Below are 13232 nucleotides of genomic sequence, written 5' to 3'. Positions count from 1 at the left end.
TGAGCATGATGGTATTATGCAATGTTACATCATTATTCCGGATGTTGCTGCAGTCCTACTGGAGAAATTTACACAGTGAAACATAGAAAATGAGGTATATGAATATCTTCAAAACGAGAGCCAATACAAATTTTTCACGGTTATATTCGTGTTCGGCACACCAAAATACTACAGATTAGGGCCTTTTCAAGTCAGTAATGATTTCACTGTTGACCAGTGTTATCACAGCTTTTTTCGATACAGCGGCGGTGAGTGGACTCCTGATCGAATGGGTGAAAAATTTATTCCTGAGGTTATCATCTGGGATGAGATATGTACTGTTTCGTTAGATGTTTTACAAATGTTTCTTGATTGGTTGCTGCTCGCGAATACAGCGGTGATAATGTGTGGCGACCATGGCCAACCACCACCATTTGTCGGCGAGGGTCCACATGATTGGTTAAAGGGTTTTGTGGACTATTATGAAGAAACCGATACTGATTACCGAGCACTTGATGAACAACTGCGCGAGGTTAAAAAATTAATCAGATTACAGCCGGATAGAATTCAGTGTGAAATAATCCGCGAGGTGATTCCGGAAACGCCGTTAAATGAATTCTGGGAAACATGGAGACCAAACGATTTGATTGTAGCGAGTAGAAAGATAGTCAGAGACACACTTCAGCGGAAGTTGTTTACGTTGCATAAGGAAAAGTTTCCAATGCGCCCAGTGCCGTTATGCTATAGACCCGCGGACACACGGCGGCAGAACATTGAAGTTGAAATCCCGGGCCCGACGGCGTCAGGGACAAAAAAACAAATTCTCGTGCTGAATGATATCGTGCTCGTTGATATCAGCGTCGTCGAGGACGCGCTACGTGCTGATAAATCCCCGTGGACGCTAGGATACGCAACAACAATACATTCCTCGCAGGGACTAACCATCACGGACACAATTGTTTGGATAGTTGATAATCGCATCGAATGGTCAAATCTAGTCTATCTTGCAGTGTCCCGAGTACGGAGGATAAATCAACTTCGAAGAATTGTTATTGACGAAGCCACCGACGAAGCCGGCGACAAAGTCACCAACGACATCATCGATGCAAGCGTCATCGATAGAAAACTCTCGGGTTACCGCCAACAGGATAAAAAAAAAACAGCGGCGTTTTGATATTGATGCCGAATTAATAATTGCGTTACGACAACAACAGAATAATCACTGCGCGAGTTGTAATTGTGTAATGCGCTGTCGTTATTCGGATAAAGACGCCCGCCAATTTACCGTGGACAGGATCGATAACAGTCTCGGTCATGTCAAAAACAATGTGAGGTTAACCTGTCTTGAGTGCAATAGACGCAACGGCGCTAGTTAAGACCACGCGGGGGCAATTGAGTATCGTCAGGTATCACTTGAAGTTGCTCGCATGTAAACCCCCGCTGTGGGGCAGTTGAATCCAGTCTATAGATCGGTGGTCTATCAGTTGATCGTGTTATCGTTGATATGTTATGTGTGGTAACACTCCAGATAGGATCAGTAGCTCTTTTTTTACCGCCTTCAAGCTCTCCTGGTTCATACAGATATCTCACGGTGACATCGCCGAGAATCGGCTTGGAAACGCTATCTATTTTTGATCTTCCGGGTATATACTTTTTTTTAATCGCGTCGCTGGGCTTCATGTTGATTGCTCGGGTAATCTCGTTATTTAACGCGGCAATTACGCCCGGCAACCTTTTGACCCATTCACGAGATCGTTTTTCTTGGATGAATTCTTTTGCGTACTGATATCCAAATAACCGTTCAGCAACAGTCCGATTGAATCGTTCAACAATTGCCTGATCACGATGTAGCGCAGTATGACCTCGTCGTACCGCGACGCTATGATGTTTCAGCGTTGATAAAACAGCGCCGCGAAATTCATTGCCAGGATCAACTTGTAATAGATTTGGCCAGCGCAGAGGACCTCTTCGATAAATTCGCCCAAACGCATCGGCTACTTCAGTTGCTGACTTTGTTTTTAACGGCTCCGCTTGTTTGTATCGACTCGCAACATCAACTACGGTTAGCGCGTATTTGTAACCGTTGTCATGCGGAAAAAATAGTATATCAGCCTGATGAACTTCATTAGGTACGCTGACATCAAAGCGCGAGAAGTTGATTTGTTTAGGCGGTGGTAGATAGATTTGCCATATAGCCTGTCTGGATAACCAATTAGCCGCAGTGGCCCTCGTTACTTTTGCAGCGCTTGCAAGCTTACCAATTGCGGCCTTCCCCTTCCAGTATCCTCTCGGAGAATAATAGATGGATTCCATGTTGTTATTATAAACGCTAGCGTTTTCAATTACCAGCGCAAGAAGCTCCGCTTCCAATCATTAATTTACCTTTCATAGCCGATTTTACCAACCATGAGGCCAATTTTTCTTTGAAGGATTTATCAGGAATAGCATTTAACGCGTGAATTAATTTTACGTCCGCGATATGACGCTGTTGCAGATCGCTACTTTTGTAGTAAGCAACATCATGAGCATGACACGCCTTATCGATAGCGTTTATTGGATACTCACCGGGTTTGGGCTGATTTTGATCATCGAGTCTGATATCTAATCGTGTTCCGGGGCCACAGTAGCTATATCCTGGGAGGTGCTTTTCTCCTGGATACTTTGCCCACGGTGTTCCGGGGAGTTTTGATAACTTGGCTGCAATATCACCTCCTCGCTTTTTTTTAAAACACCCCCGGGTCTAATAGAAATAAATCTAAATTTCTTTATACCGCATTGTACACACTTACCAGTAAGTGCCGATCTATTATTTCTTGTTGTAACGGTTGTCATATCATTTGTGCCAGTACGCACTCTACACTTCACACAATATAAATCCATAATTTATGTATAGAGATATGAATATAATTGATTTTTCGGCGACTGAAACAAGAGAACCAATTAAGCATGTTGCAGCGTTACCAAACTCGATCCGGATGATTATCATCGGACCATCTGGATCCGGCAAGACGCAATTGTTACTTAATTTAATAATGAGATGGATGAAGTGGGATAAGTTGTATTTAATCGCCCCTAGCGTAGATGATCAACGATGCTACGAGGTGTTGAAAGATTTTAACGAGAATGCATCAGCGATCGCTGAAAAAAATGTTATTGAGTTTATTACAGATATCAATCATCCACCAGGTATCGATGATATTGATGGCGACGTTAACAATCTAGTCGTGTACGATGATGTTATGTTAGACAATCAAAAAAACCCAGCTAGGATATTTTCCAGAGGCAGGCATAAAAACACCGACGTGATATATGTCACTCAACGATACACTCAGATTCCAAAAGTAATCAGAGACAACTGTAATATTCTTGCTGTATTCAACGGCGTTGATACACACACGCTACGAAATATTTGGCAGACATGGTGCGGCGGTGACATGGACTTTAATGTTTTTCGAAACTTTTTTAGTCATGCTCAGTCGACCCCACATGGATTCGTAACGATAAATTTACATGACCCCCGGACACGATATCGTATCGGACTTGACCAAATATTCGGTTAAATTGTAAATAACCCCTTAGCAGCAGAGGGGGCAATGACAACAACGCGGGACGCCCGATGATTACCACGGGAAAACACCAACGGGATGTTGTCGCGAAATATAGCGTTTTCGAGCAAAAAACACTAAGGCTCCATTTGCCAAACGGAGCCTTTATTTTTTTTTTGTTTGAAAAGTGAGATTTCGAAGGAAGGCTCTATTTGTCGTTTTAAAACCTCAATCAAATTTTGTCGAAAAAGTTGTCCGATTCGCCCCCTCTGCTGAACCAGTTAAGCATGTTGCAGCGTTACCAAACTCGATCCGGATGATTATCATCGGACCATCTGGATCCGGCAAGACGCAATTGTTACTTAATTTAATAATGAGATGGATGAAGTGGGATAAGTTGTATTTAATCGCCCCTAGCGTAGATGATCAACGATGCTACGAGGTGTTGAAAGATTTTAACGAGAATGCATCAGCGATCGCTGAAAAAAATGTTATTGAGTTTATTACAGATATCAATCATCCACCAGGTATCGATGATATTGATGGCGACGTTAACAATCTAGTCGTGTACGATGATGTTATGTTAGACAATCAAAAAAACCCAGCTAGGATATTTTCCAGAGGCAGGCATAAAAACACCGACGTGATATATGTCACTCAACGATACACTCAGATTCCAAAAGTAATCAGAGACAACTGTAATATTCTTGCTGTATTCAACGGCGTTGATACACACACGCTACGAAATATTTGGCAGACATGGTGCGGCGGTGACATGGACTTTAATGTTTTTCGAAACTTTTTTAGTCATGCTCAGTCGACCCCACATGGATTCGTAACGATAAATTTACATGACCCCCGGACACGATATCGTATCGGACTTGACCAAATATTCGGTTAAATTGTAAATAACCCCTTAGCAGCAGAGGGGGCAATGACAACAACGCGGGACGCCCGATGATTACCACGGGAAAACACCAACGGGATGTTGTCGCGAAATATAGCGTTTTCGAGCAAAAAACACTAAGGCTCCATTTGCCAAACGGAGCCTTTATTTGTTTTTTGTTTGAAAAGTGAGATTTCGAAGGAAGGCTCTATTTGTCGTTTTAAAACCTCAATCAAATTTTGTCGAAAAAGTTGTCCGATTCGCCCCCTCTGCTGCTGTTTAAGCTATATTGTGGGGCATGGACAAGTTAAACCTGTTGAAGTTAAAGTCAAGGCTATCTCTGAATTCCCATTGCCGAGCAACAGAAAGCAACTCATGCAATGTTTTGGCTATATCTGTATATTATCGGAAAGTTTGCTCAAATATTTCCATTATTACTGAACATCTGTGTGTGCTTAATTTTTGTCTTTGACTGAGGGTTGTAGATGGAGTTTTGCATACCTGACTTTTGTCATCATTATAAGTAGTAAAGTGGCTGTTAAGCTGTAAACAAGATGTTTGCTAAAGGTTGAATTTATGAACTAACCTTGCTGCAATTAGATGTAAGTTTCCATTACAAATGATTCACATCTAGGTCAAGTGAAAAATGTTCTTTAGGAGTTTCGTAAAACGTTCTTTTAATAATTCTTGTGTTAAAATCATTCAGCGGAATCATTTAAAGCGGTGTTCAGAAATAATTTGAGAGGAATTATTTTGAATATTTTATCTACCCTTTCATGACCCTTCGCTGGAGTTACTAAGTGCTGACTGACATTTGACTCAGTGCACTAGTTTGGAATTATTAAGAACTCAGTCAAAAACATTCTGATTGGATCATTATGGACTTTCTAGACTATTCGAATTCGTTCGGCTCATTCTTTACTTTTTTGCAAAATTAAGGATTATTTCGGAATGAATTCAGTTTACAGTAAGTGTCTGTTAAAGTTTTACTTCGTAACTTAAGTAAGAATAAAATTGATGCTTTCTCTTCTTTCAATTACGTATTTTAAAACCTAAATATGTAAAACTATCTTTTATTACCAAAGGAAATTTGACTAGTTGTATTGTATAGATGCCTTTTAAATATTTGACACTATGGTAAAACCTATATTATCTTATGGTTCTGAAAGCTGCGGCCTCGCGTGTTCAGAGTCATGTATTGAAAGTGTTCAAGACTTCTTCTGCAAACAATATCTATGTATCTCACGTAATATGGATAAGTATGTTGCCTTTGGAAAATATGGTAGTACTTTACAAAGAACACAAAGCTGGTCTTGAAGTTGTTCAAGGTTTAAATAATTTCGAATTCACATTTACTTAAAGATTTTCGGTCATTATATATATATATATATATATATATATATATATATATATATATATATATATATATATATATATATATCGATTACTCCATGGGAGTTTTCACTACACTGACTACTCCATGGGAGATTTCACTAGACCGATTACTCCATGGGAGATTCAATTAGACCGATTACTCCGCTGGAGTTTTTACTAGACCGATTACTACAGGGAATATTTAACAAGAGCGATTACTCCATGGGAGATTTGATTAGACCGGTTTCTCCATAGTAGATTTCATTAGACCGATTACTGCATAGGAGGTTGTACTACACCGATTACTACATGGGGGTTATCACTAGAAAGATTACTGCATGGAAGATTACACTACATCGATTACTCCATGGGATGTTCCACTACATCGAATATTTAATGGGAGATTTCACTAGACCAATTACTCACTGGGAGATTTCGCAAGACCTATTACTCCATGAAAATTTTCACTACACCGATAAATCCATGTGAGATTTCGCTAGGCTGATTACTCGATAGGAGATATTGTAGTGGAACTCTCTCTCTCTCTCTCTCTCTCTCTGTAGCTAAATACCACTCCGTGTAATGGACTTTTAAAAAAATGACACCTTTTGACCAATAATAATCAAACACTAATCTTTAATCTTTCTTGTTTAATATTACCAAGGATTTCCATATGAAATAAACAAATTAAGAAATTAACCAACAAGAAGCTGGCTGGGAACAAGTGGCGGAGTGTCAGTATATAACCGGAAGTTTCTATATAGGGTGGTTGTGTCCGCCGGGCATGCCCAGTCGTGATCGTGTCCGCCATAAAACGTGGAGAAGAAAATTCCTTGAATTCCAAAGTTAAACTGGTTCCTCATGACAATGTCGTTCATATGAATCTCAGCGTGGTCATTCACCCAAAGTGTTACGCTGCCATATCCGTGCGGATTGTTCAAATGGACATGTTGTGTAATTTTTATCCACTTCCCTGTGGAAAAACTGAATGCGCCCGTGCCTATCTCTACACCATAATCGCCAGGACATTCAATCTTATGGTAGATCTCTCTGTGCTTAAGAGAAGCACACCAGCTGTCAAAAGTTGTACCGATCTTTTGTTCTTGTGGTACGTAGGCGTACACCTCGCCTTGACCTCCATTTCGCCACATCAGCCGTGTTGAAAAGCAGTGGTCATGCCTTCCGTCTGAGCAGTTTCTGAACCCTCCCCAGAGACCCGGGAGTTTCCCACCGTTATGCCATTGAAAGCTATGATTGAAGTAGATTTCGTACTCAAGCGTCATGTCGGTGAACAAGTGTGTCGGTGCCTCTTGTCTAATACTCCTTGGATTTATGTAAAACTGAGCTCCTCTTTGGCATTTTGTATGACTAGTACATTTGTTACCGTTGTGATCGTGGTCTGAAAATGTGCCTTGCCGGTAGAAGACGCTGAGGACGTATTGACTTGGATTGGTCGGGTCCTGTTGAATGGACAGTGAGTCATCCTCGCCGATTCCGAACTGAGCTGTTTGGTCGATGTAATCAAATTTTTGAATCAGGACATAGTTGATATTTACGTGATGTGGTTCATGATCCCAGTACCAGAGCAATTTGGCTGAAGAAGAAAGTAAATCTGAGTGTAAATAATATAGGATCATCTGCAGGTAAGATCTGAGCTGATCCGTACACAATCGACTCACAGTCAAGAACGACCTTACCAGTGACCTGTATAACAGGAGCAAAACTGTCCGATCAGCTCTCCAGTTTGTGTTTGCAAATACTCCACGTCTTCTATTACATTTGTTTCTGGCATATCTAATATGTCGACTAAAAGTTAATTTAAGATCGAAAATAACGCCAACAATGTGCTATCTTTCACAAGAAGAATAAGACAATCATCGTACTGTATGACCTTTGGGTCATCTTGAATACGAAGTAATCGGCAAAAATGCATACAGTTATGTCTTGATTTCGAAACTTTGAAACCGTTTCCTTCTGCCCATCTCTGAATTTTGCCTATGCCAATCTGTACTTAACTTTCAAATAGTATACATACTTTTCGATCTCTAGCAGAGCAAATTAAGAAGTCAACATACAACGAGCAGTCAGTTCTTCTTTTAAGACATTTCACAATGTTATTAAGTTTGATGTTAGGGTGACTGGTAATAGGCTGTTCTGAGGTACACTCATCTCCTGTGGATAGCTTTCACACAGGGTGCTACTTACTTTAAAGCTTCTATCTTTATAAAATTGGAGATAAAGTTAGGTAGGCGTTCCCCAAGACCTAGATTGAATTGGTTATTCATTATACCGTTTTTCTGTGAGGTGTCGTTAAGCTTTCTCAAAGTCGTAAAAGCAACTGAATGTTTTTTCTTTATGAAAGCATCTCTAATAAAAGTTTAAAGTGTGACAAAATGGCCTATTACGCTTCTCTGTTATCTGAATCCACACTGAACGTCAGACAATAGGCTGTTGGATTCTAGATACCAGAGCAGTCTATTGGTTATCATCGATTCCATGGTTTTCCAACCTTTCCAGATTTAGGTATTATTATCGTTGTTGCTTCTTGCCAACACTGCGGGATATAGCCAGTTTCCCAAAACTTTAATGAACTGTTTAGCAGTATATTTAGAGGTGTATGAAGGTGTATGAAGAAAGTGTTTCAAAAGTTGAAGTATGAACCATCTGGTCTTGCTGAACTGTCATAGGTTTGGGTCTTACAACAGAATCAAGAACTAAAGTCATTGAAGAGGAAAATATTTTCGCAGTGACCCACATTGCTCACCAGGGTATAGCACTCATCAAGCTTTTACCTTCACCATGTTTCATGATTCCAAGCTTAACTGTATGTATACAGAAGGTAATAAAAATCAGAAATAAAAGAAAATCAAACGAAAACATGAACATGAACTAAATGCAAGTAAAATTATAAAATGTATGTCACAGTGACTTTTTGTTGTTGTAAGGGTGTGGTATTTATAAAGATGCATTAAATGGTCTTGATTAATGATCTAGACAGTCATATTGTTGAGATTAAACCGATGCCTGTGAAGCGTAACCGTCTTTTATGATAAGGATATGATAAAAATCAAGGTGAATACTCTCACCTACTTTCATTATTCTAGGTATAGCAGTATGTATACATGGTATACAAGTATATTTGGTGCTCAGGTAAACGCAAAAAGGATCATAAACCCGTCAATTGTTAAATATAAGTCTTTCATTGCAAGAGAGTGGTCACAAGTATAAGACTAAACTTTAAGTGTAAGAGATCAACAGATCTAAAACGCAGAGACAAAAAAAAAAAATTGAAATTAAGATATATCCAGAATCCAGACAATAAGAGATTCATGAACTTACATTGATTTACACATTGCAAGGAAGCCTCTTCTTCTTGTTTTTATGTTAAGGGTTTAACTCCGTTTCTCAGCGCAAGATGGGCTATACACGAGTAGTATGTAGAAATGCCCGTGCTAGCACAAATAATGATATTTGATGTCGTTGAACGTATTTTGTAATTCGGTCCTAGCACATGCTAATTGTCAAAACGGTGCCAAAGCTTGCATTTTTTCCTGTTCCCCTGGGGCTGAATACCACTAACGTCACCTGACTGCATTTACATCAACCCCGAGATTGCTTAACAAAGGATCTTACACACCTCGTCCTATATATTTATGACTATGCACCAGAATTGTAATACCATCATCAAGAACGTATCATTTGTCATCGTAGCAGGATAACCCCATTTTGATGAGCCAGTTTGTAAATAGTCTATGATGATTTGATCAGACTGTGTTCATTTGAGAAAACATTTTGATTCCTTTTACACTGCTAAATAACAATCGTGAGACAGAGAATTTTCACGAAAGTGAATAAATCCAAGGTGACCCCGATAGCTTTCAGTGCGGCATGTGATGACAATACAGGCGAGGAATTTTACCAGCACGGATATAATCTGTAATAATTCGTTCTCACATCCCTAAACTTTTGGAATACGTTCGTGAGCAGCAACACGTCCGACGACAGATATAAGTCGAGATAAACCCCCAAGGTGATCATGCCGAACACGTTCCACACGATAGGCACATGGTATCTTAAAAACCGGGTACATCAAGTGATATAAAGTTGGAAGACAAGAGCAACGATTACGCGCTTAAAAACGATGACGAAGGCAGGGATAAAGTGGTCAATCGAAAACGTGTCTGAGGTGATGACAAATTACGAGACCACATTTATAAAACAAAATGTTGACGGCATTTTGGTTCCGAAAATGAAGACGAGGATACCATCCTGGGCGTGATGGCCTTGCCCGACAAAGAAAATCCTGGTGATTGAAGAGCGGCCGCCCGTGAATTTAACTCGACTAAGAAGGAAGCACAAAAATTGCCGAAGTGTATTACATATTCGTGCTGCAGTTGCTGGCCAAGCGGGTGAATCCAGACATAAGTGGCCGCGGCGGTATATTATTTAGAATTATTTGGAGGAGAACAATTATGCATGGCCAGATAAGCGGATTTACTCATTTAAGGAACAAAAATCCGAGAGAATAATTTTGAGGATGCTCCTCCCGCCACGCCAGAAGGACGAAAAACATCGAGGACAGGCATTTGGTGTGAGCTATTACATTACCGAATCAAATCAGATTCCAGCGATGTACCAAATCATCTTTGAGACATCCACATGAGTTGTGTAACGATGAAGCTGGTCATCGATTTTAACCATATCGATGAGAATCTCTCCCCGGAAGATCGGGAGGAGTTAGTGGATTTTATAATTATTACCATCGGAAAGTTTATGTGTACAGAAAAACGTACATACATTATCGGCGGGTATTATATGCACTCATGTTGATTTTAATCGGAGCTGTTTTAGTGATGCAGACCATGCTGAAAACTTTGGGACCCAAAATGGAGGGAAAAAAAAACCATAACGCCAGATACGCTTACTTTTGTACAGTAACATTCTAAAGAAAATCCGATCGTATTTGAGAGGCGCCAAATTTGGAATGATCGATTTGATCAGAGAGCTTCGAGCCATCGGCGATATCATAGTGGGACTGTCACCCATATCCATACCCATACGGTTTGAGAAAGCTTGCGATACAAAATTGTCGACGGATTCAAGATATCGAATTGTGAATCGGACATTAAATTGTCTGGAAAGAGCAGATCGTTGCAGTCCATTAGGAACAAATTTTATGGCCTGCCAATGAATTTTCAATGATATGGATGCCTGAGAGATCGAATCATATTTAGCCCAATGCCCGGTGTCATGACTACAAGACGTACGTGACTTAAATTTCTATCACCACCTTGTCCACGACGAGTATTCTCATGCGGTGTAACTAATTCTAAATTTTCGAGGCGATTAACGAGCTTGTTTCCGTTAAGATGTTCCTCAACTTGCCCGATGGTGATGATTCTTCTGTGGGCTTCGAAAACAAAGCGGTGTCGATATATAGTGGATACGATTTTATCAATTATCATGTGCTAGGACCGGATTACAAAATAAGCGCAATGACATCAAGTTTAATATTTAGTGCAAGGATCAAATTACAAAATACGTTCAACGACATCAAATAACATATTTTGTACTAGAACGTTCACCTACTACTTATATGGCGGGCAGTATGACTGGTGGAGGAAGAACCCGGGTGAAAACCGGTAAGAACCACTGAACCACAGAAAGCATATGGACATCTGCCCATGTGTTTGATAATACATAGGAAAATTAGTTAGCGTAAAAGAAGATCAGAAAAATATCCATGCTTCACCAGTAGTAAAGGAATGATGTATTCACCTGAATAGTTTCCATAAAGATGATGCGAAAGTGCTTGAAAGAATAAAACATGGATATTTTTCTGATATATATATATATATATATATATATATATATATATATATATATATATATATATATATATATATATATATATGACTTTCATTAATAAAAGGAATACGATATCTAGCAGGTACTGCAGTTTCAAATAAAAATAAACAAATATAAACATTACACCGCATCCCACCCAAATAACAGCAGAGGCATATCAATCAGTCAGTTTCTTTGGATCAATTGATCTTGCAGGAAAATAGCACGCAATTACGATGACACTTCCCTCATGCCTTTTTATCAATCAATCAGTCTGACTACCATCCTATATGTACATTTTTTCTGTCTGTTTGGATTTTGGTTTGCCTGCCTGTATGTTACTTAGCATGTATTTATGTATATAGGAATATATGGACGGATGGGAGTAATCAAGTATGTATGTATGTATGTATGTATGTATGCATGCATGCATGTATGTATGTATGTATGTATGTATGTATGTATGTACCAGAGGCGTAGCTGGGGGGGGGGGGGCAGGGGGGTACATATGTCCCCGGGCGCCAAGGTACAGGGGCGCCAAAATGAGGTTTACAACGTTACATTATAATAAGTAAACAAGGGTAATATTCAAAAATGTGATTAAACAGGGAGGGGGCTGGGGCGCCAATTTTATAGTTCGTCCCCGGGCGCAAAATATCATAGCTACGCCTCTGGTATGTACAGTTTTAATTCGTAAAATAAATTGGAATTACTTACCAGTTACAATTCCGAAGATGTACGTGATTATAAACAAGGTAAACATCTGAAAATGGAATTTATAGTTGCAAAGCATGCGTGTAGTATATAGGCAACACATTCAATGGGCTTTTAAATTTAAAAAATAAAAAAAATCTGATAACCAGAAATAGTGGGAGAAAATATATTAGAAGCTGAAGCAAATGGGGAGGTGGACTACATATCGATAAAGAAACGAATTGGCAGGACAAAAAGACAACAAAAAACAAAGAAGAAGAAAAAAACCATCCGCCTCTGGTTACTGTTCTTATCCTAAATTCCTCATTTCTTACCGACTGTATGTAATTCCTGCTAATCAAAAAATGTGTTTATACTAAACTAAAGAACAGGTCAAAGATCACTGATATAATTTAGTATGATAAGTACAGAGAATATCCGCATAGAAGTCATATATTTTTGTTTTCGTCATACCATTGAAACGATGATTTGTAAAATCAGAAACCAGAAATATATTTCATAGTACAACTGTGTACTGGTTTGGCATTTCTGGTTGCGGAATTGATTTCAACAGCTGTCATTGAAAACAACACGTGGTTGCCTATTCATTACAAGAAATGCATTGTGTTGTGCTGTGTTGTGAAGCATGGTGTGGCAAGTTCTGCTGTGCTGTCGTATGTGTGTGTGCGTGTGTGTGTGTGTGTGTGTGTGTGTGTGTGTATTTTCTTCGCTTTTGCTTCCACTTCCCCTCAGACTATTTCAAGTCCTATAAGAAGTCCAAAACGTTCACATTCTGAGCGAAATACCGTAGAAATAATGAGGCTAAGTGAAAATCCATATAATGTTAATGCACTACATGTAGCATGCTTAGTAAAATGGTGGTATAGCGAGAGTAGATGTAACTTATG

The 13232-nt window shown here is 39.4% G+C and overlaps 2 protein-coding genes across 2 annotated transcripts in view; both read right to left on the bottom strand.

Annotated features, from left to right (window-relative positions):
* The window catches only part of LOC149804137 (uncharacterized), a 184798-nt gene that overhangs the window by 73837 nt on the left and 97729 nt on the right, over window positions 1-13232 (bottom strand). The window lies entirely within an intron of this gene.
* LOC149804142 (uncharacterized) lies at window positions 6465-12671 on the bottom strand. Its single transcript, XM_089951486.1, has 3 exons — window positions 12660-12671; window positions 12349-12394; window positions 6465-7378 (listed from the first exon to the last, which is right to left on the bottom strand). The coding sequence occupies exons 2-3, from the start codon at window positions 12392-12394 to the stop codon at window positions 6480-6482; spliced, it is 945 nt and encodes a 314-aa protein (XP_089807612.1). The 5' UTR covers window positions 12660-12671; the 3' UTR covers window positions 6465-6479.

This window comes from Sinohyriopsis cumingii, chromosome 3, assembly GCF_028554795.1.
Source record: "Sinohyriopsis cumingii isolate HCF-2022 chromosome 3, ASM2855479v2, whole genome shotgun sequence".
Lineage (NCBI taxonomy): Eukaryota > Metazoa > Mollusca > Bivalvia > Unionida > Unionidae > Sinohyriopsis > Sinohyriopsis cumingii.
This window is presented reverse-complemented; position numbering and strand designations above follow the sequence as displayed.

What these genes read in the sequence shown, in the direction of transcription:
- LOC149804142 (XM_089951486.1), bottom strand. Translation starts at nt 12,394, where the DNA reads ATGTTTACCTTGTTTATAATCACGTACATCTTCGGAATTGTAACTG. An exon ending in CATCTTCGGAATTGTAACTG is followed by an intron (nt 7,379 to 12,348) that starts GTAAGTAATTCC and finishes TTTCTTCTTCAG; the next exon opens with CCAAATTGCTCTGGTACTGG.